Source organism: Muntiacus reevesi, chromosome 2 (assembly GCF_963930625.1).
Source record: "Muntiacus reevesi chromosome 2, mMunRee1.1, whole genome shotgun sequence".
NCBI lineage: Eukaryota > Metazoa > Chordata > Mammalia > Artiodactyla > Cervidae > Muntiacus > Muntiacus reevesi.
Window position 1 is genome coordinate 186,885,695 of NC_089250.1, and position 24,084 is coordinate 186,909,778.

The window sequence follows — 24,084 nt, forward strand, 5'->3', positions numbered from 1 at the left end:
GAGGCAGGGACACGAGCGCTTGTGCAACAAACGAGAAATGCGCTCTTCATGCTGGAAGTCAGGGTTCTCAGAAAACCAGCAAAGAAGAAAGGCAAAGCACCATCACCAGCAGCCGCCAAACGGGAGTCTCGGTGACTGAGTGGCTCTGCTTGTGCCCGGGAGACAGCGGCGTTCCGAGTCGGAGGATGCGGTGAGGTCACGGGCAGCGCTGGATGGAGTGGGAGGGGCAGGGGAGGCGGGTGATGGTCCCGCCTCCGATCCACAGCAGGCTCGGCCACCTCCTGCCCACGGCATCTCCAGCCCTACACCAGCGACATGACCAGCTCTCTGCTGTCTCGTCCAGACTGAGGAACACAACCCTTCCGCGCGCTCCACACCAGTGGTGTGTGGACAGATCCTTAGTGGGTCTCCAGTTGGCGGGAAAGCGAGGGGTCTGAACACGGAACGCAAGGACCGGAGGGGACACCAGCTCACAGTCTCAGTTACCTGCAGGCCGTGCTCCCCGGCGTCGTATTTATTGTCACCGTCCAGCTGTTCTACCGCCACATAGTCCACAAACGATTCAAATACTTTCAGGAGAGAGACAGAGAGAGGAGAGTCAGCCAAAGTTATCACTGAAGCTTCAATTATATCATAACCAACTGCTCAATTCAGGTGCCAGAGAGGAACGAAAATATCAAGCACCGCAACCGTGAACACGAACTCCCAGCTCTGCGCCTGCACTGACCCAGGGAGAGGTGTATACTCTTAAGCAAACTGAGGGTGCTGCTGAGTTGGCCAGAAAGTTTGTTTGGGTTTTTCATAGTATCTTACAATATCATCTTGTCTTATGATCACATGGAGTGGATGTTTGACTAATAACAACATCAGCAACATTAGAAACAGCCAAGAATGCGGCCACGTGTAACTCTCAACAGTAGAACCTAAGTGTGCTCACCCCTAAGTTTAAAGCACAGATGCTGGTGAAATAATGGGCGAGTTCACTGACTAGATGGGGCAGTAATTCTCTCACAATATCCATGCACATCCAATTAGATGGATACTCGATAACCCTTTATGACTGCGTCAGTTATACCACCGTTAACACTGAAAAGGAAGAACGCAGAATTCATCCAAGGATGGCAGCCAGCGGACCAGCAGAGGAGTCTAGAAACAGGCCTACACAGATACGCAGGGCTCACTGCTGACAGGGGCAGGCAGAGCACCTCAGGTTCACACTGACCCCAGGGGAAAGGAACTGCTCTGGGTGGGTTGGAGATCGACAGAAAAGATAGAAGAATTGTCTGATGACTTCAGGGACAGCACAAAAAGCAAAGAGCGAAACACTGGATTTCACAATTATGAAATTCTGTTAAACGACTAGACGGCAAGAGCAAACAAAGTGAGCCTCCAATGCGGGAAGAGCCCCAAAACCCAGCCCAGTGTCCCGAGCCCACGAGGAACCAGCCGCACGGACTGGTCTTTACTACATGGGCAACCACCACCTTCACACACTGGGTGATGGCAATGTGGGACCCCCACAAGCCCGCCAAGGCCCGGTTCACTGCCCGGACCTTCCAGGCGGCAGCAATGGGGAGGGAAACCCCAGAATCTGAGAGAGTGTGGGGATTACAGGGGCCCCAGGCAGCTGGCCTCTGCAGGATGGAGGGCCCGGGAGAGCCAAGACTTCTCTGAGAGTCTTACTGAGCACTGACCAGGGAGGGACAGTCCCCACAGCTCACCCCGGCCTGCAACAGCCCTGCTCCCTGCAGCCACAGTGAGAAAGCCACACAGGGACGGGACCTCGGGCAGAAAACCTGCCAGACGCTGCCTCCGCTGTGGGGACAATTGAACACCACGGTTGCAGCAAGAGACCACACTTAAATAGGCCTCGAAAGCATCAACTATCTCCATACAACTGAAATACGCCCCAGAACAGAGGTGAAGAACAGCCAACACCTGACAAAATAAAAATCATGACAGCTGGCATCTGATGAAAGATGACTGGACAGGCAATGGGGCTGGAACTCACAGCCCGTGATGAAAGACAAATTGATGGAGACAGATCCAGAAATCACAGGATTAGCAGACGTGGACATCAAGTAACCGTGAACTACATTCCGCACGTTCCAGAAGATATCCAAATCACCAAGGAGCTTTTGAAAAGGTGGACTCTCCCTGACTTCCAGGCAAAGGAAAATCAAACCCAAGAGAGCACCATCTTCCACCATCCTGATGACTGACTGCTCTGGAGTGGACGTGGAACAAGGGCTCGCAGCGTGCTGGGGAGTGACAGGGATAAATGGCTGCATCCTGCTAGGCTCGAAAAGAATGGTTTCCAAAGACCTGTGTTATATCCCCAGAGTGGAATACTACACAGCAAGGAAAATGATCAGATAACTGCTGCCACAAGTGTATGGAGGGAACATTGAGAAAAAGCAAATCGAGAATTAGAAGACCATGTTCTATGTGCTCCCGTCCTTGTAAAATAATCCAGCAAAGGATGTTAGAAGCCCAAAGCTTCTCAGGAGAGGTGGGCAATGACAGCAAAGGGCCAATGTCTTACTTAATCAGCAAACGTTTTAAGTTTCTTGACTTGAGTGGGGTTACCTGCGTGTGTTCATGAGGTACGTTCATCATTTGGGCCATTTTCTCTATAGTGTATTTCAGTAGAAACTGCATGATCAATGAAGCATTATAACAAACCATGAAAAGGCCGTGCTCTATGCACACAGAACTCACTGTTTTTCTTCCCTTTTATGCTTAGCTGGATGTCATAATAATCTTCTCTTCTATCGGACCGGTAGTCTACCTCTTTACACTGGATGTAAGACTGCAAGCAAGGAAAATAAGGTGGCTTAGGCACTCAGCGTCAGAACACGAGCACTGAAAAGTTTCTACAAGTCATTCTTCAGAACTGGTAATCACATACCACCATCTTGCCTCTGAATAATTTAGGTATGGTGCCTTCTACACACGTGCCTTTCATCTTGTTTTCCACATTATCAAGCAACTGGAAGAGAAAGTTTTGGCTTTCAGAAAATGTTATGCATTATGCAGTAATTTGAAACATGACTAGGAAATTTCAATGGTCAAAAAAATTCTAGACTATAAATATTATGACCTTTAGCATGCAATTATCAAAAACATACAAAATCTTCTTTCTTGGTTGGATATTTACAAAAATAACTACATGCAACAGTTGAGATTAACCCTCTATACAGCCTTTGGAATGAATTAGTAATTTGTAGTGCCTTTAGAAGCATTTTTTTATATTCATTTTTACCTCTGTGGAAAAGCATGTAAATTGAGCACTAAACTTAACTCGTATTGGTCCACACCAAGAGATTAATGAGGTTGAGCCTGTCAACAGGATTGACTGGTTTGTCCATGGATATTTAATGAACTGGATTCAATCCAGCTAGTGCTGCAAAAAAGAAAACACACCTTGCCCAGCCAATCACCTTGAATTGCCATTTCACGTGTGTGTGTGTGTGTGTGTGTGTGTGTGTGTGTGTGTGTCTTGCATCACGACTGGAAGAGTGGGTACCTGCTAGTGACTAGAGGCGGTTTGGGGGAGAGTCACCCACACAGAGGTCTGCCTCAACCAGGACTTGTTTCTTGGGTTACTAACTGGTAGATTATGCCAATTTAACACATTAACAGTCCACTGCCTATACTGTTTCCCCTCACACTTTCCTACCAAATCACTTGTCTTTCTGGCCTTTAAATGAGATACGTGCCATCTTTTCTTTCTAGCATAGTCCTGGTCCTCAACAAAGATGGGCATAACTGGAATTACAGTGACTAAAGTAGGTCTGAGGTTTTGTTTGGTAACAACGTCTGACAGTGCTTCAAAATATGAAATGTAAGAGGAAAAAAATTACGGGAGGAAACTCACCACTCGACAGAGCTCTTGAACATCGTGTTGCATGAAGCTATCTAACGTTTCCCACCTTAGAAAGATAAAATGAATGTACATTGAAACTTCTAAATTTCACACGAGAGTAAGTTAAGAAACTAAACCGTATCACCAGTTATCATTCTTAAACTAATTTAGAGGATTATTTTGGAGGGTTATAATTCAAAGCCAAGTTGAATTTTATCTCAACACCAAAACGCTCACAACTTTCTCTTGTTCTGAAAGTCTTACTGCATGGGGAGGTCATGTTTGCAAGTAAACGCACAGAAGCTTGAAGACCATACCTATCCTTTTCCTGACAGGTAAACCTAAGTGGTGCATTAGTTCTCAAGCAAAATTCTAAAAGCCTCCATTGACAAAGAGGTCAAACAAAGAACACTGGTAAGATGCGCTGACGAGACTGCGTGCCTGTGCTCCGCTCTCAAGCCCTCTGCGTCCACTAGCTGGAAAGGTCTCCCCACACGCACCCGAATGACTTGGTCAGCTTCTTTGTTCCTACGGGCTTATCGCTGTGCTGTAACTCGTAGAACACTCTCTGCAATGCTAAAGGGACACTTTTGGATGAATCGTCGCCCTCTGTTGGCATCATGTACACAGCCTAAAGAGAAGCAATTCAGAAGTAAAAATGGAATCTTATGTGAAAGTATCATTTTTAATACCACAACGACTAAGGTAGATGGGTAGGGCTTCTCACTATCCCCCCAAAGAGCCAGAACATTCTTTGGACAATCATGGACATCTTTAGAGACAATCTAGAAGTTACAAGAAACTGCAAAAAGAATTTTAAAGATTACTCATAGCTTACCATCCAATGAGAATCACTTCTATTTCATACTTCTTAGAGCAACATTTTTAACTTGACATGTAAACAAAAAAGTTGATGAAACCTTCAAGGCTACTGAAATTATCCACACTCAGCTAGCCTCTAATCTAATCCTATCAAGGTAATTAATGCTTCCTGGAAGACTAGTGTGATGCAAATAGTAAGTGACAGCAGACCCGGCAATGGGTCTGTGCTATTCTCATGACCTTCCTAAAGTACAAATAACTATCCTGTTAGATTTTACGTTTTATCTATAAAAAGTGAAAAATCAGATTCCTGGCCAGTAGTCTTTCAACTCATCAACTTCCATATAAAACTTTTCATATCTTGCTACTACTGACTTTCATATTTTAAAAAAAGCTTGATTATTTCTAGCCCAATAAAGTTGGGTTTGCTGACTATACTAAGCTTTTCATCACACTACTTGGCTTCACAAGTATCTGGACAATGAGGAATGAAGCTACGTGTAACCGTGAGGCAGGGCCCTCTCTGGAGACAAGCCTGGGGCCGGGCTGTTCTTGCCCCAGAATCCTGCAGAGAGAAGGCAGGCTGGGGAAGGTTGAGGGAGACAAACACCATCCATTTACCTTGCGTAGCTGGTTTGTGAAAAATAAAGTCTGCAGCAGGCTGTTCATGTAGCAAGTCGCTCCCTGATTCTTTAAGCCGACGTAGCCCGTGTGCTTCTTTGAGTCCCACCTGTGAGACCAGTTTGAGGTTCAGGGAAGGCTGCGCCTCCACGCTTCTGCCACGTGTATGGGCAGCGTGGCTGGGGCTGGCTGCTCTGTGCAACCACCTCCGTCCGCCCCACTCCTGACACGGGGTGATGTCCAAGCACCCGCCTCCAAGCGAGTAACTCGTCGCCAAGCCAGGAGTCCTGCTCACCCGGCTCCCTCCACATGTGTGGTCCACTCAAGTGCGGGGACTAGTGGGAACTCGGTCTGACTGGAGCGGTTGCATGGCCATCATGTACCCAGAGCAGTACTCCCACATACGAGCTAGAGCTAAAGTCTACTGCTATCAGACAGGTTCCCTCGCACACGCATAACACACACGTGTAGTTGGTGCAAGGTGGGAACCACCGAAACCCTCTTTCTGTAGTGTCACATACATGGGCAAGGACGGGTATGCCGACAGCGTCAGACCTCAACTCCCGGAGCCTTTTCTCTTGAGTCCGTTGTATCGCTGGCTGCTTAGGACAGTGAACAGTCTGCAGCACCCCCACAATCCCCCGTAGTAACAGGAAGCAGAGGAGCCCTCCCTCTCTGCACACATTATGCGAACATGTGCCCAATGCTAGATATTTTCTGTGAGGTCAGCGTCAGCAAAGACTCTGACACTGCGGCTATTAGGTTTTCTTGAGTAAGACAGTTTTGATTGGCAAGTCTGAAAAACCCAATCTGCTTTGTTTTATTAAGTTAAAAGACACATCATAAGTATAGGGGAACATGTTTTTAAAACGAGGGCAAAAAAAAAACCCCACAAAAAACTTAACTAGAAACACCACCTTGTTGCTCACCCTTGACCCCGGATATCTGAATATGATTCAAGTGTACAGTTGAAGTGTGTGTTTCAAAAAGGAGAGTCTGATTTCTCTGTAAGTAGCCCAATTAATACGAAAATCAATAAATCTCATTTGTTTTTTAAAACTCCCAGTGCCACCAAGCCCCGCCCCACCCAGGTCAGCCTACAGGCTCCTGCCAGAGGAGGGCCACACGGGGAGAGAAACACTGTGAGCAGACAGGGTACCTGCACCTGCCTCGCTCCTAGACCACACTGCGCTTCTTCAGTTAGTGGCCTGAGGACACCCGTTCAGCTCCAACCTGATCCCAACGCGCCAGCTCGGCCTCTGGAGCCCCCGGCACACTCCCCTGATGCCCCGCCCATCCTTCTCCCTTCCCAGTGATCAAGGGCCCAAAGCTATATGTTCTCCACGGCCAAAACCCTGCTTCTGCCCACAGCCCTCCCAGACCCGGGACAGGAGCCCACCCTCCCAGCTCCCCACCCCTCCCCACCACCACACGCGTCATGGAGCTTCCCATCCCTCCAACAAAATGCCAAGCGCATGTGCTGCCAGAGTCACTGTTATTAACTCCTCCGCCTGACCGGTCCCAAAGTTCTCTAAGGATGTAAAACCGTGGCTGCCTTGTTCACCACAGTCACAGTCCTAGAGCCCATCAGTGTGCCGGGCTCAGAGAACTGTGTTACTCGCTCGGTCATGTCCGACTCTGTGACCCCATGGGCTGTAGCCCACCAGATTCCTCTGTCCGTGGGATTCTCCAGAAAAGAATACTGGGGTGGGTTGCCATGCCCTCCTCCAGGGGAGCTTCCTGACCCAGGGATCGAACCCAGATCTCCTGTTATAGGTGTATTCTTTACCATCTGAACCACCAGGAAAGCCCAGGCTCATAGAAACTGCTCGATAAATGTGCCAAACAAAGGCCCCGCCGTGCGCACGGGCCGAGCACCGGGAGGGTGCGTCTCTGCTGCCACAGGCACCTCGGCTCGCTCCTCTCAACACAGCACCCAATCAAAGGAGAACTTACGCAACTCCATGGGGGGCGTCCGCCTGCACAAAGACTTCAAACGTAACTTTGTCATCATCAATAAATCCTTTCTCAGGATCAGTCACTTCCTATTAAAAAAAAGGAATATCCAACTTGCATGAGAACACATGAATACTCGCTTCATTTCAAACAATTACCCTGGTGCCCTGCATTTGACAGATTAAAATACTACTAAAAGAACACCCAAGTTGTGCTTTCTAGTTCTGCAGCGCTCTGGCCTGTTTTCAACAATGTTGTCCTCTGAATGAAATCAGCCAAAGTCTGGATGCCTCCTGGAGAAGTGGGGGGAGACCACATCTCAGACCCAAGACCTCCATGTCCACTTAGCAGGCAAGGTCCAGGGAGGCCACCGAGAACACTCTGGAGAGCTGAGCAGAGCATTCCTACGTCCTACTGGCTTCTGCGCCTGCAAAAGCAACCCCAAAGTGCTGACGTAAGAATTCACTGGTTACTGGAATCTCCCCGCACCGTGCCTGCGGTATTATTTTTCTTAAAGGAAATCTAGCCTATCCAAAAAGCGCTAGACTACCTTACAACATCTGATCAAAACACTGGCTGCTGAAAACCTCGGCAAGGAATCAGGAAGAAACCCATTTCCAGTTACCTATCCAACTCGCAGAGCAAATGTTTCTGATTCTGAAACAAATGGATGGAAGAGCTGAAGAATTAAGAATCAGGGAACGAGGATCGAGGTTTGGATGATTCAGTCTGAGTAACTGCTACTTACACTCCAGGCCATGAAATTGGAAAATCCCCAGTCGTTCTCTTTGTGGAAGAACAAGTGACTGATGCGCCGGCTGAAGGACTTCTCGTCGTCTCTGTAGTTGATGATCTTCAGCACCGCCTGTGCGTGACAGGACCAAGACCTGTGCGAGGAGGGCGACCCGAGCCTCAGTCCACAGCCTGACCCACACCTGACCCCGCTTTAAGAGCACACAAAATTACCCCATCATTTCCTTCTATGTTTTTTAGATGGAATCAAGGGCACACATGTAGATCTTTTAATGAAGAAAGAAGTGAAGAGGGTCCCGGGGTGCCCCTGTGTAGTCTGGAGGGATTTCAGTCTATGCTTTATGTCTTTTTGATTTCTAAAAGGTTTCAAGTTTTTTATTGATATCTATAAAACACAAGCGTTTGAACTTCAAATAGTGTCCTGAGATTTGACAAGAGACGATAGCTTTTTGGTCAGATAGTAGTTCTAGTATCAAATATGGTGAGACTGCTTGAAAAGCACTGAAGAACGATGATAAAGCTGTTTGGCTGTTAGATAACAGACCGAAAGCTCCAGGTTCTACAGGTGTCACTCCTGCCCCTCCCCCCGGGGCTGGGATGCTCCTGGGTCGGGCTGTTCAGAGGGCTCTGAGAAGGACCCCGCCACCTGAGAACAACTGCAAGTGCAGACGTCCGGGACAGACTGCACATTAAATGCTTGAGGCCCAATTCAGAGCTCACAGAAGGACTGCTTCAAATGACCTCTGACATGACCGCAGACTCGTGAGCACAGAGGCTGCGGCTGCTGCCTGTTCGGGCTGCGCCCGAGCCACCTGCTCTTCAGGCTCAGGCCGCCTGCCGGACTAAACAAGCCCAGCCCAAAGGCTCGTCCGATCAGGTCAGGTCGTAATGTGAACTGAACACAGAAGTAAAAACACAGCCAAGGCCCTGACTGCTCCTGAAAACTGGCTTCTGAAACACTCAGGTAAAGAGGAAAAATGAAAGGAACTGGGTCCTCCAGGCCCTCAGCAGACCTCTGGAGCCAGTTCGGGAACATCTGCATCGAGGTGCCAAGGGCCACGATCTGGGGGCGGCAGGGAGACGTGGGCCAGGGAGGCGCCGTCTCCTGGGCTGGTCAATGTGGAATGAGGTGAGGAGGCAGAGGGAGCTGGGACCCCCCAAACAATCGCTCAGCTATGCTGCTGGGAAACACCCAGCAGCAGGAGTTTGGTCTTTAACTTCCCGAATAACCCACAGAATCAGTTAATATACAGTGCGGATGTCTGCCTGGAGAGTTTTCCTTAACTGTCGCCTTCCCCTCTGGCAGTTATTGGCAGAATAAGAATCAGGGTAGTCCAGAGAGGCCCTAATTCCATGTTCCACAGGCAGGTAGATTCTCACATACACAAAGTTTAGTATTTTATTTGCAGGAAAACTATACATCTTTTCTAGTTTGGAGATAATACCTACCAGTGAGTTTTTAAAGAGGGAAATGTATTGAATCTAACTGAAAATCAAATTGCTATGTAGAGGCAGCAAGGAAATTCACAGAGAAATCCAAAATTCAAAGAGGCCAATCTGGCTTATAACTAATTGTGGATTTGTAATTGCATCATTTAAACTGTCTTACGTGGAATCAGATTCAGCATTGCACTGGAGAAAGAATCCTACGCTTTTTTGGTGTGGTCTGTCTGGATAAAAGCGTGGCATCACCATAATCTTCCACGGCAGATTTCGCACAAAACACGGAGGGCTAAGGACCGACTCACTCAGTCTGCTGAAGCGCTCGACAGTGAACTGAAAGGTTGCCTCGGAGCGCCAACTCGTGTCTGCAAGAGAACACTTTGTCAATCATAGGGCCCAGGGACCGTCAGACAACACTGAAAGCAGGACAAACCTGGGATAAACATTCTCTACAATGGCAATTCAACCGCTAAGGCCTAATCCTCTGGGGAAAGGAGAGCATCATCTCCAATTTAGTAGCAATCTAAACTGTGAGATGACATACAGTTTGTGTGAATGAAACCCCAGACTCAGAGGGCCAGCAACACACACCTGCCTTCCCATCAAACTGGCTCAGTGCGATTAAGAACGTCTACTCTGCTCTGTCTTAATTCCCAAGTAATCCGCAGTGAGTGGAAAGGCTGGAGGAAAGGAATAAACTTCTCCTGTCACATCTGTTCAAGGACAGGGCTTCAGGAGGGAAAGAAAAGGGCTTGAGACCGGGGCTGAGTGTAGAGAAGAGACATGGATTTGCAGGCAAACAGGGCCTTCAGAGGAGTGGGGACAGCCATTCCTGGGAAGTGCAGCACTACTTAAGAGATAAGACCGTTCCTAAGAAGTTAGCTAAAAATAAACATTAACTTCATCAGTTCACTATTTTGGTGAAATCGCCCTAGATTCTCTAAGGGGAAATATTTGGGGGCGGGGGGCGGGGGGGGAATGAAGAAACTGGTATTTCTTTGGACACGAACAGAATGAACTGTTAAATTTACTCAGCAAGACCAAAGGCCAACTTAAGAAATCAAGGTTTCCTCCAATAAAAAGCAAAGCATTGATAAGAATTAAACTAAAAAGTCACATTTTGAATTCTAGCCTTTTCTGCTGGTGACTACTCATTTCAAGAAACCCCAGGTAGTGATAATTAGTGCCAACAACTCATCAGCGTTCTCCAGCTGTCCAACCCTCCCAAAAAACCCTGTTACCGGCCAGCACATAAGAAAACTGCAGCGGGGAGGACAAATTGCTACGCAACTTTCCAGGCACTTCCCTGCTCTTCATGAGCCTGTCCCGTGGCAGGAGGGGACAGTTCACAGGCGCAGGGGCCAAGGGCCACATGTGACCTAGAGTTACAGGAGGGCCTTTTCTGGCTGAGCAGCAGGGGCTGTTTTGTCATCCCCGAGCCCCGGCACAAGTGGGGTTCTCAGGCCTAGGAAGAGCGTGCACACCCAGGCCCTCCACGCTTCACTTCTCTGCACACAGAACTGCCTCCACTGTGGCTGAGTTTGTTCTTAAGAAAACATGTCCATCAGTCCTCATGAGAGGGTAGTATTCTTTACCAAAGAAAGAAAACCCCATAGGATGTGCTAACAGTGCTTTTCCCTCTGTTTAAAGGCTCTGTCCCCACTTGTTTGAATACCCGTAACCCAGCTCTTGGCAGAGGCCCTCAAAGGAAGAGCAGCTGCACGGCGTGTGATGCATTTGAGCCTCTGGAGGGGTCACCCTCATCCCTTCCCGAGATAAGAGTCCACAGAAAGGCAAGACACCCGTTGCAGAGAATGCGGTCTAGAGTGCTGGGGAAAGAAGGGGGCCGCTCCTCCACAGCCACACACATCATATTTGAGCAGCGTCCAAACCCCGCAGCCAGACAAGGCAGGTGTGACTCAGCTCCCAAGTCACAGGTGGGGACACCAAGGCTTGCTGAGGTCAAGCAGCTTGTCTCATCCAAGGTGGCACAGGGGGTCTTAGGACCCAAGATCTGTGTACACTAAACACAGTGACCAATGCCATCTTAAGAGTTTAGGGGACCAAACCCAGAGCCTGATTAAACCAGCCGCTATCCGGTGATGACAGGACACGTTCCAGGGACCTAAAGACATGACATCACAAGCCCCCACCTACGCGACTTTTAGTTACCATTCAGATTCGTGTAGGATGAGTTTTATACAGACCAAAAAAAAAAATGCCTTTTTGCTCTTCGTCCCCACACTTTAGTCAAAATCCTCAATTAATCTTATAGAGCCTGGCATGGGTCCGGGAGCGGGCCAGCCCTCCAGGGCTCCTGGTGCCACCCAGGCCCACCTCCTCCCCTCCCCTCCCCAAGGCAGTTCACACTCCAGAATCACACACCAGATGTGAATTGCTGCCTCCGGCCCAAGGCACAGGATTATCTTCCAAAATATGCTAATCAGGAGGTTTGATGTGAGATTTCATGTGAATAAAAATGTCACCACGCCCTGTCTTCAAGCCCTTTAAGCCTGTAGCACAGGTGGCCAAGACCAGAGCACGGCTGCCTGCCGAGCTCTTCCTGCTAACGGAGCAGCTAAGTACCAGCAGGTCCAGACAGGCGGGGGTGCAGGAGAGTGGCAGACAGGAAGCCCCTCTCTCTCTGGTGGACAGGGTTGGCCTGGCGACCATTCTCTGAGGAGCTGGGGGAGAAAATGGGTGGAAGGTACCCGGGATTCCACAGACTATTTATGCAGCTTTCTCTATCTGCAATTGCTTCAAAATGTAACCCTTTTGGGTAAAAGTGGTACACTTGGGATTACGAAGGCCGCCTCCTACCCTGCTGGATTACTGCCTCATCCAAATAGACTCTGACCTGCCTGAGCACCATGGGACACTGACCGACCCATGTCAGCGTCTGGTCGTAAATGGAGGGACGGTGACCTTGTGCCGCCTGCTGCCCTCACAAATCCTGGCAGAAAACCTGGTCCCCCAAAGAGTGGGCCTGAGGTTCCCCCAAAGGGCACTCTGGCAGAAGCTGTATCAAACCTCAATTATTCATTCTAATACAAGTCTTTGCACAGCCCAGTTAATCCCCAGGGAATAAACCAAAAACAACTATTGCTTCATGGGCACCAACCACCTAGATCTACAACAGTCACTCTACCTCAACTGGACATTTCTCCCACCTCTGCTGTCCGCCACTCAACTGCCGTGCAAGAGCCTCCCCCACCACGAAGGCTTCTCGGTATGGACTGAGGATCCCAACCCACAGTTCCCCACACTGTGTGACCTCCCTACATTACGATGTCAAAGGAGACTAAGGGAAAAGAGGTTCTAGCGTTTCAGAGGCTTGGGGAATCATCATTAACAACAAAAAGGGCTTTCAGAAAAAGATGTTAGGAGGCTAACAGCTCAGAAGCACTCAGTAAAGAAACAAACTTAATCCAGCACTCCTCTAACTTTCTGCAAATTTCTGAACAATTTTCACACACACATATTCTGCCATTAATGGTTCAAAATAACTTTCACCGTGGCCCCCCCCCCGCCCCACAGACACCGCCTTTTCACACTCCTGCCCCTGGGCCTTTCAGAAGACCAGGAACAAAGGGTATTGAAGACCACTGCTACTTTGTCCTGTAAAGTGCTTTTTCCAGCTGATAATTCACAGTAGGAGCATTTCTGCTTTTAGGTTCCATAACACCATCATTGCCTACTAATAATTTAGTACAATTGGCCTCAAAAGGAAAGGGGTGTTGTGTACACTGTGATCTCCTTACACTGGTTCTCAGGTGAGGCAATCTGGGGCCCCCGGGAGACTTCTAGCCACTCTGAGAGACATTTGGAGCTGTCACGACTCAGGGCGGAGAAGAGGGGATAACACGGCATACTAAAAAGTACAGGATGGCCCTTTCTGACCAAGAAGGATCCACCAAAAGGCCTCGGAGGCCTCGGAAGCCTGTTCCTGGGTCCACATCTGCGCCTCCTCCCGGGCCCCCCCACCCCAAGAACACCGGGGGCGATGCCAGGACAAGCCTGTGCTGTGGGACGAACTGGGGCGGCTCCCTGCTCTGGGAAGGCTACCCTCAACCCTGCCTCGGGCCTTCCCCACGGCGCTCTCTGAACCACTGCTGGCGTCTCCGGGGTCTGCGATGGAACCAAAGGGTCCCCGCATCCGGGGGCCACCCCACACCGTCGCCCTCTGTCTGTGGTGGAAAGCGCACTCCACAGGTAACAAAGCAGCGGGTCAGACCACGCCTCTTTACCTTCCTCAGATATGGCCTCAGCCCGCTGCCAGGGGTAAAGCGCACTGTGAGAGAACTCTCAACTACGGCTGCAGTTTCTCATGGAGGCTGAGCTTTTGGCAGGAGGTCTGAACAGCAGTCCTTCTGGTGGTGCAGCCCGTGACTGACGGTTTCTTTCAACTGCCCCGTTACACCCCTGGGAAGGACACAACCCTCATGAGGATTGATGGACACGCTTTTGACAGAACATGGTTTCATATTACACTGCAAGACTCCTGGGGGCTGCATAAAGTGACTATTGGCTGCTACCTTCTCGTGGGGTCGACCTGGCAAATGCACAGCTCACACCCATCTGATAAGGCATAATGAAAAAATAGCCTCGAGAGAAAGTGCTTCCCTAGGCCCAAAATGCCCATGCATGTACAAATGTGTATACTTTGCGCAGAGAAGATAAAAGACCAAAAGTCAGTCTGGGGGATGAAGCCCAAAGCTTGATTCTGGTTTCGAACCTAACCGAAGCGGGGAGGGGTGATCAGCTACAGACAACTGATAGACTTGCTACAATAGGAATGCAATGGGAAGCCACGTTCCAATGTCTAGAAGTATCGTGCTGCAGACAAAAAGGAAAGGACAGTAAGGTACTTGTTCTGAATACTAGGAGTGGCTGGAAAATCAACTGCAGGCCTGACCAAATACCCATCAATTACAGACTTCTGTATTTCAACCTTCTTGGCTAGGCTGGGGAAAATCAACTTACCTTGAAATTTGCAGGCAATCGTGGAATTCAAAACCAAACCAGGCTCCTAAATTTTGCTCAGATACAACCTCCTGAAAACTAGCTACTCTCAAAGAGACTCAGCAGTCCTCAGGAAGAAGTGTCTGCTTCCGACAGCTTTCTGCCCGCCACCAGGAGACGAAGCCTGGGTACTCACCGTCCTCCATGTCCTCCTCTGTGTTACTGTGCCCGTCACTCATGGCCACATTCCCGTTGATAACAGGGTTTTGGGTAATTCTCGGTGGGTCATCTGTATCTCCAGCTTTAAAGGAAACAAAGAAATTCCATGAGTTTTACCTTCCTGGCTTGGATCAAGTAAACAAAAACATATCTGTATTTTGGATGATTTCCAGTCACCAATAAGTTCCAACCGTGCCAAATAACTGCACTCTAACCCAAAAGTATGGGTATGTTTACTGATATGTTTGCTAAACAAACTTTTGTTCCTTTCAAAATGCTAAGTGGGATCTGAACACACAATAATCTGCTGAATTTGCAATGAAATTTATTTTGAAAAAGGTTTCTACTCATTAAAACTCAATCTTAGAGAAAATATTGTTTGGGGGGGGTTACTAAAACAGTGTACGTTAGAATCTTCCATCACGGATACACAAGCCTTGAAACAGCAAGCTCATTTTCAAACTGTTACTGGACACTTCAATTATATAATTATATAAAGTATGAATCCATACCAAAGAACAAGAATGGCATTTTGGGGTGTGGGGAATTTGAAAAGGGGGTCCCTAGGAGGATGGGAATGGACAAAGATCCGAGAAAGGATCTCGAGACTAGCAAAATGCTTGCTGAAGGCTGGTCTGGAAAACATTTATATAAAATCAGAAACGAGGATTTAAAACTTTTAACCAAGGACTGGTAAATATGAAGTGTAAACTCCAACTGTAACACTCCCATCTCTCTTCAGTCATTGAGTACAATCTTCTACGAGACATAGGGCCATAGTTTAAAGGAAAAAAAAAAATTTAAACTTCTGGCAGGACTTAGGATTTAAACAGCCTCTATTGGTCAAAATGGCCATACTTCACATTTAAATCCTGTCCTGGCATATAGAACAGTTTACTGCAACTAATGATGTTCTGTGTTTCCTTGTATGGTCAGCTTTCCCTAGCAATTCAGACACTCAACAGAAATTAAGAATATCAGCTACAAGCAGGAGATGTAGTTTTTAAAGTAGCGATATAGCTGTGTCCTTGAACTCCAGTATTTCAGAGCCTTTATACCACTCCAACATGTAGTGGGTCTGATTCAGCACCACGGACAGCTCCTTTCCCCTCTAGGCAAGTTCCAACCCCCAACTGTCAGGTTATATTTCTCAAATAATTCCTAAATAAACTGCCCTTTTTTTCGTAAGTATCTCAAAACACACCTTAGAGTTCCTTGGAAGCCAAGAAACAGGTATTACCACCCAAATTTAGACCACTGCCAACCTTGATGTTTTTGTTCTATTAAATATCAATAAACCAGTGAAGCTGCTCAGTCGTGTCCAGCTCTTTGCAACCCCATGGACTGGAGCCCACCAGGTTCCTTCATCCACGGAATTTTCCAGGCAAGAATACTGGAGTGGGTTGCCAAGAAGGATCTCCAGGGGATCTTCCCGACCCAGGGATCAAACCCAGGTCTCCTGCATTACAGGCAGATGCTTTACCATCTAAGCCACCAGGGACACCCAAAGTGAAAGTTGCTTAGTCATGTCCGACTCTTTGCGACCCATGTATATTCCATGGAATTCTCCAAGCCAGAATACTGGAGTGGGTAGCCTTTCCCTTCCCCAGGAGATCTTCCTAACCCAGGGATCAAACCCAAGTCTCCCACATGGCAGGGAGACTCTTTACCAGCTGAGCCACTAAACATCAATATATACATTTAATTAATTTTTTGTCAGGGTGTCAATAAAAGCTGTTTATGAAAACACAATTTTTAAACTGGCTCCCTCAGACAAAAAAACTGGGGAAAGAAGTAAGGAAAGTAGAAATTCCTTTTCCTGATGCTTATCTAGCTTGAACCATATATGCTAAAAAAGTACATTGACTGAAATTTCCACATTTACCCTCCTAACTTAATTAACCATTAATTAATTAACCATCAAAAAATATTTTGAGGAAAAATTCTACAAAGGCCTATCAAATAAATAGCACACTCCACCAATGGAGTATTACACAGCAGTTTTTTAAAAAGATTCTCAGGGAATTCCCTGGCAGCCCAGTGGCTAGCACTCACACTTTCGCTGCCCAGGGCCCAGATTCAATCCCTGATCAGGGAACTAAGGTTCTCAGTGTACCTGTATGAGGTTCTGAGTTAACAGTATTAAGTTTTTAAAAATGAAGATGCCTTATCTATCATCACAGCTATAAGAGAGAAAAGAGTTTTGTTGGAGTAAGACCATATAAGTTCTTATTGCCCTTTACAACAACAAACAAACATGGACTAGAACACAAACTAGTACGTGGTTCTGAAGCAGCAGTGATTCTTCACTGCAGACACACACACACGTCACATGAATGCACTAGAAATCTTGAAGTCATTTGCTTGACATGTGCCTGGTACTTTGACTTTAGTTTCTTAGGTCTTTAGAAGAGCTTTAAAGCATGGTTGGTAGTGCACACATACAAAACTGACAAAAGTTTCTCTGAAGTTGGCTCCTAAAGGCAAGGCGGGTAGGGTATGGTTCCACAGTTAGAATGAGATTCTCCTGAGCACCGTCCCATCTTTTACACAGTACACATTCCTGCTAGGCCGACCAATTTTCCACCCTTCACAGGCATGGCGACAGTGGTCCAGGCCAGTAGCTGTGAAACTGCAGAAAAGCCCCCTGGCCGGGCCATGATGCACATGTGGAATCTGCCAGCAGCAGGCCCTCCCAATCAACTGGCACGGGACCCTTGGAGAAAAGGTCGGCAACTCAAGTCTAGCTCCTAAGGGACTGAGTATCCAGTTAAAATAAGCTCCTCTTAAATGAGTTAGTTCAACAAAAGGATTAAAAATTTAATTAAGACACAGTAAATCCCTGGATCAGAATTAAATGATGGAAGTGCCTGATATCACAATCTGAACTAGGCTTCCAGAAATATCCTAAACAATAAGGCTGTCTTTATCATCAAGGAAGAAGTGCAAGATTGGCATTTATGTTTATTTATCACCATATAAACTGATCCTGTTCTGAATTTCATGTCTTGCCCAACTGGAATTTTCCCAGATATGTTAACTCTCATTCGGTCAGATATGAATGACGACACAATGATTACAAACACCAGTGACAATACAGAATGCCTCAAATATACAGACGAATTCTCTGGTACACTTAAATGTCGGGGACGGGAAGGGGGTGATCATCATTCTGAAATACACACAAGATGCCCAGAAATACAACATATCATTTCCATTACTCATGATTAGTAGGCCTTTTAACGACAGCGTTGTGATAGCATCAGTGGCAAATTTTAATATATACACATGACACAAAATACGTTTTTAAAAGAGTGACTTTAGAAACACAAAAGCCTCCCCTGTTTAGTTACAAAGCCCGCATTTCCTGCTTTTTTACAGGGACTCCCTGTGCCTATATCCAGCTTTACTCTTCCCAGACCTCTGTGATGTCACAACCCGGAGCCACTGACCCAAAGAACACTGGCCAATTGCCATGGAAATGAGGTGGTCCCGATTTAGTGCCCGAATCTCACTCCTGGAGGAGAAAAACAGAAAATTCCACTTTGACGGCCTTGATGTCTTCCATCACTTCACAAACTTCTCCCAAAAAGGTTGGGGAGAGGGGACCAAACGACTCCAATAAAACTTCACAGCCTTCCAACTAAGTCTGTATGCCGCCCTCAGGAAGTAGCTGGGCCACAAGGGTCCAGCCCCGCCTCAGAGTCACTCTCCACTCAGAACCACCCCCCTTCAAACTTCTCCTCAAAATCCCAACTAGTGATACAACCCCATGAGCAAAACCCACAACTTGGTTTAAAAGGGCAGACAGGGTAAGTGGAGTGCCACAGACACCACGACGACCTTGCATGAGTGGGTCCTTGGATGGGTTAAGCAGAGCCTCACCAGCCCAGTTAAGCCCCGCCCCGCACCCCACCAGTCCACCCTGACTTCCAGGTCAGAGGCCCCGGGCTTCTGCCTGGGCCCCCTCCTCTCCTCTCGGCGTCATGAGGCCCCACTGGGCTCGCGAGTCACCTCTTGGTCCAAGCGCGCAGTTCCGCGCCATGTCTGCATGGCTCTGCAGCAGAATCTGCTGGGGGTGGGGGAGGGGAGGGCAGGGTTCTCTCAGTCACATCAGAGTGACTGCATAGAACCCCCAGGAGCTCTCACTCAGCATTCTCTTTTTAAAGCTGCCCACAGTTCTCAGGCCCAGACACATCATCAAGCAACCATCAATGGAGATGATCACCTTCAAAAGGCAAAGTGGTTCAGAATCAGAGTTTTGTACTGGTCCAGACGAAGACGTACATATATATCCTGTTTCAGCTCCATCACTTCCTCTCAAGAATTCAGATACACTTGATTTCCCAAGGTTCTGATCCACAAAACCCCTGGCTCTGAGCTCAAAGAAGCAACTGATAACTCAATGGTGAGAGACAGAAGATGTACCACCTCTGCTGAGCTGGGTTGAGAGGCTGGGCTGGTTACAGGAAAGCGTGGTGGGGAGTGGGGGTGAGGTGGGGTTGGGGGCAGGCAGCAGCTGGGGCCCCGTCCCCAGCAGAGGACAGGGAGGAGGGGGTCCGAGAAGGCTTCCACAAAAGCAGGGACCCACAGGTGTCGACTGTCATACTCCCCAAGGAGCCAGAACGTCCTGGGTGTTGGGAAACAATTTCGCACGCCCCTACAAAACCTATAATTCTGTGGGAGAACTTTGTGCTTGGTGTCAACCCCGGTCCCCCTGGGGGAGTCTCAGGGCAAGCCAGGCCTCCACAGACAGAGAAGACAGAAGACGCATCCTCGGGCAGAACATGGAGGTCACCGAGGACACAGACATGGAGCGGAAGGGCCAGTCTGAGCTGTCTGCTCTCATGTAGGTCAACCACCCCAGCAGCCGCTGGGTGGGAAGGAGCCGGTGCCGACCAGGCCACAGAGCCCAAGGGCTCTGCCGACAAGCTCAGTCCCATCCCGGCCCAGTCGGACAAGGACCACGGCGCCCGTGGGCTGTGAGGAAACGCCCTCCCTCCCTCTGTGAAACCTCCTAGAACTGGAAAACTTCGACTATGCTTCAAGAGAGTCATTTCAAATCCATTATCACATTACCAGGCTCTCCATCCCCTCAAGGGGTGGACTCCCTTCCCGACACTGGTCTTCTGCACACACGACCCATTTGGGAGGCGGAGGCAGGCAGCCCTCCTCTCACAGAGGTTAGTCCCCCTTCTGAGCAAGCATCGAGATGTGTCAAGAGTAGGCTGGGCCGGGCGGCGGGGAGAACTGATGAGCAGCCCCTGGACACAAGGGCTAAGGCGACAGAAGGGTGGAGGGACACACAGGCCCAGACAGCGGTCCCGAGAAGCACCTGCCAGGCTCCACAGGGAACAGGAACCAGCAGCAGGCAGGAACAGGGGGTGGGCGGGGCCTTGAAAACCCCCGATGCACACAAGCACCCGTCCGTCCCAAGAGGAACCACCTGTGGCCCGGAAGCACATGCCACCCGGAACAGGGGTCTGGACCTGGCTGCCAGCCCCAGGCAGCCATCTGACTGAGCCTGTCCATCCACCGTGCGCCCAGGCGTCCGTCCGAAGCTGGTCCTGGGAAGAAGTGGGGAGTGTGTATGTGTGTGAGCGTGTGTGAGAGAGAGCGAGTGAGCTTCTGAGCTCTCGTGCCCCTGGGCAGGGCGGCCTCCAGTGATTCTAGACTTCCTCTGGTCACATTAACAATGAGACCGTGACTTAATCAACACTAAGGTGTGTTAACACATGTTAACGTGTGTTCTGGGTTTCATTTTTATATGCTCTGGCTCCGTGTAGGGAGCTGGAAGCCCACTTGCGGGTGGTGTCCGCCCTGTTACACCAGGGCTTCTCGGCTCCTGCTTTGTAGAGAGCCTGAAAATTCCAAGCAGATGCAGTGTGCTGAAGCCTGATGGTGGGCTCCATACTCTTAAATAATTCAGATTTACATCAGTTATAGGAAAATAAAGCCCCAAGGAAGGCCACGGATAAACTTGTGTGCCTTAAATAAGACTATTTGTTTGGGGCTCTCCGTTTGGCTTCATTATGCAAAAATTGTCTGTTCTCTGGAGGACCGTGCTAACCCGCCATCACATCTGCCCCACAAACCATGACTGCAGACTGGTGTGGACACTGGCCGGGCTCGGAGAGGGGCGTGCACCCAGCCCAACTGAGGAACTTATAATCGTCCCAGCTGCTTTCTCACATGTCCGGTCTCATCTGCTCTACTGCGTAGGGCTGTCCGGTTGCCGATGAGGAAACCGAGCCCCAACAAGCCCAGCAGAGGGGGGACGACGTGGATGCTCCAGGACGGAGGACGAGTTCGAGCAGCCCGCAGCAGCCAGAGGATTCACGAGATGCTCAAGTCAAGAGGGCACAACCCAACTGCAGCCAAGGAGAGGTCCCGAAGAAACACAAGTAACGAGTATGCCCAACTCCACTAATCAACAGGACACCCCTCTTCGTCTACCACATCAACAGTGAAAAATACTAGAGATGCCCACAGATGCGGAGGGTCTCATATCACAGAATGGGTGCCAAGTGGCTGTAGTCTAAACTTACAGTCAAACCATTCTCCCCAAAAGCAATAGTTATGAAAGCCAAAGTCGTAACTCAGAATGCCATTTCTAAGTATCTATTCTCAGAAAACTAGCATACATGCCCCAAGTTGTACACAAGCATGTTTCTTACACCTCAGCACATTTCACAGAGAAAAACGTGATAAACACAAGTGCTCGTTAATTCTAAGGGCCATCTGTGGCGTGGCTCCATTCATTCATATCAGGTGTCCAGAAGAGTGATTTCCACAGAGTTAGAAGGAAGACCAGCGGTTGCCCAGAGCTGGGAGGGAGACGGGAAGGGTGATGGCTGAGGTGCACAGGGGTTTCTTTTAGGCACCATAAACCAACTGCAGCGATGGGAGAAATATGTTTATTAAAAACTACTGAACTGCAGGGTATATGGAATATCTCAATAAAGCTGCACTGTTGGGGCGAGGGGACAAGAACTGAATAAAACAGGCCATTCCGCGTGGGGACAGACCAGTTTTAGAGCAGAGCCGTCCCGAGGGCTCTGCACGGAACTGCTGTGTGCCCTGAACAACTGAAAGCGAAAGTGAAGGTTGCGTCCGACTCTTTGTGACCCCATGGACTATGCAGTCCATGGACTTCTCCAGGCCAGAACATGGGCGTGGGTAGCCCACCCCTCCTCCAGCAGATCTGCCCAACCCGGGACTCGATCTGGGGCCTCCTGCACTGCAGGCGGGCTCTTCACCAACTGAAGCTGAGCAGCTGGGGCAGGTGTAAACGCTCTCCTTTCTGCACTGTTTCTCTAGAAATAAACATTCTGGGGCTTCCCTGGTGGTTCAGTGGCGAAGAACCCACCTGCCAATGCAGGAGACCAGTTCCATCTCTGGTCGGGGAAAACCCCACATGCTGGGGAGTAGCTAAGCCCGTGCGCCTCAACTACTGAGCCCACGAGCCTGGGAGCTCTGCAACGAGAGGCCGCCACAGTGAGAAGCCCATGGCCACAACTAGTGAGCAGCCCCTGTCCACCACCACTGGAGAAAAGCCCATGCAGCAACAAAGACCCAGCACAGCCAAAAATAAATAAATTTTAAAAAACCACACAAATCCATTGTGGTGTTTGGAAAACCCATTTATCTATAAAATTTGTGTGTATGAATTCACCCCACTTTCGCATAGTTTTAAAGAAAGCAAGACCATGAAGGGAGAAGGTCCACCCAGAGAGGACTCAGAGAGCAGGAAGTCCTTAGGGAACAAAGCGGTGCGTGTGGGCAGGACAACACCCCTCATGCATTAAGTACACAGTGTTCACCCCTTGGATGGAGTCTTGCTTGCCCTCCTGTTGCCTCAGCAAGTACACATGCCTTTACAGAAAAGGTAAAACCACCCATCAGCTCAGTTTGGTCGCTCAGTCTTGTCCAAGACTCTTTGCAACCCCACAGCGCAGAGAAAAGGGACAAGCAGAACACAGCCGGAGGCCTGAGAGCACCCAGCCAGGCTGCAGCAGGAAGGGAAAGGGGGCAGGAGGCAGCGGGACTCCTCCAGCAGATCCCACACAGAGGGACTGCCTCAATGATCTGTGACTGCGACGGTCATCCTTGTACACCTGGGCAGACAGCAACACCCGCCCTTTTAAACGCCTGCATTTTCTACTCACGGAGACAAGGAAATCCGGGGACTGAAGAATGGGGTCAGAAGCAGAGGAGAGATTTTAAAATACATACTCTGACTGTGCTAATTAAAACTTTAACAAACCAGTCAAGCACAGCCCATGTCAGGGGAGTTCCTTTATTTGTACAAAGCCACAAACTGAACAGCCTGGGATGGAGGACCAAGCCATTTCTGGCTGGTGTCTTTTTTCTCCCCACATTGGTGCCACTGGACTATCACTCAGGCCTGACCCTCCTTTTTGGAGGCCCACCCAGACTATCAAGGAACACTTACATCCAAGACCTTCTAAAAAAACTAGTGGCGAAAGAAAGTAGGAGGAAGACTAGTTTCCCAGGTAGAGTCACCAGAGCAGGAGACAGACCACGTTCAAGGGCTGGAAGGCGGGGTGAAGACCTCAGCTCTCCCCAAATCGATGGGTATGTTGATACACGATTATTCCAGTCAAATTCCCAGCACATAAGGGAAGCAATTCTGAAAGGAGCAGTTGAGTTGCTTCAGCAGCTGAGACGGAGCTGTGTTAGCAAAGGGGTGGACACAGAACAGAATGGGAGAGTCCACAAAAACGCCCGTGTCAACATTACTGCCTGATTCTTAACAAAGGTGCAAGTAATTCAGAGGAAAAGAGATAGTGTCTTCAACAAACAGTAAAGAAAGAGTTGGATGTTCACAGACAAAAATAAATAAATAAACTACGACCTCGCACCTTACACAAATACTAACTCATAATGGATCTTAGGTGAACAAACATTTAAACTTTAAAAAGCAATCATGTGATACCCAGCAAAGAATTGTTAGACATAACACCAAAAGTCAAGATCCATAAAAGAGAATTTTGATAAAATGGACTTCTCTGTAAAGACACCACTAAGGGGAAAAAACAGACAAGCTACAGGTTGGGAGACAGTATTTTCAGATCTCCTGACAAAGGACTTACATTAAATTTACAAAGAGCTCTCCAGACTTGACAGCAATAAGAATTTAAAAAGCCAGACACGTGAGAGAGGGTACAAGGACGGCAAATAAACAAACAGAAAGACGTGTGCCTGGGCTATTAGGCATCTGTGAACTAAAACGACCGCCACCTCTAAGATGACTGAGATGAAACCTCAGTGAGGCTGAGGTGGCGGTGCAGAGGACCCAGGCACACGGACAGCAAGCAGGTGGGCAGTTCCCCACGGAGCACGCCTCACCCAACAACTCGACACCTTCCTCTAGAGAAATGAAGACTCATGTTCACACAAAAGCCTGAACATGGGTA

General features: G+C 48.7%; 1 protein-coding gene across 2 annotated transcripts in view; it reads right to left on the reverse strand.

Moving 5' to 3' along the window:
* The window catches only part of USP7 (ubiquitin specific peptidase 7), a 52,139-nt gene that overhangs the window by 13,985 nt on the left and 14,070 nt on the right, over positions 1 to 24,084 (reverse strand). The window contains exons 2-11 of one of the 2 annotated variants that reach the window (XM_065924311.1): positions 14,622 to 14,726; positions 9,630 to 9,828; positions 8,016 to 8,154; positions 7,268 to 7,356; positions 5,312 to 5,420; positions 4,369 to 4,499; positions 3,881 to 3,935; positions 2,912 to 2,992; positions 2,722 to 2,812; positions 487 to 569 (exon numbers count right to left, since the gene is read on the reverse strand). In XM_065924311.1, coding sequence (XP_065780383.1) covers positions 487 to 569; positions 2,722 to 2,812; positions 2,912 to 2,992; positions 3,881 to 3,935; positions 4,369 to 4,499; positions 5,312 to 5,420; positions 7,268 to 7,356; positions 8,016 to 8,154; positions 9,630 to 9,828; positions 14,622 to 14,726 — 1,082 coding nt within the window. Of the gene's footprint in view, positions 1 to 486; positions 570 to 2,721; positions 2,813 to 2,911; positions 2,993 to 3,880; positions 3,936 to 4,368; positions 4,500 to 5,311; positions 5,421 to 7,267; positions 7,357 to 8,015; positions 8,155 to 9,629; positions 9,829 to 13,710; positions 13,863 to 14,621; positions 14,727 to 24,084 lie in introns of those variants that run through there. The other variant, XM_065924312.1, reaches the window with a different exon arrangement.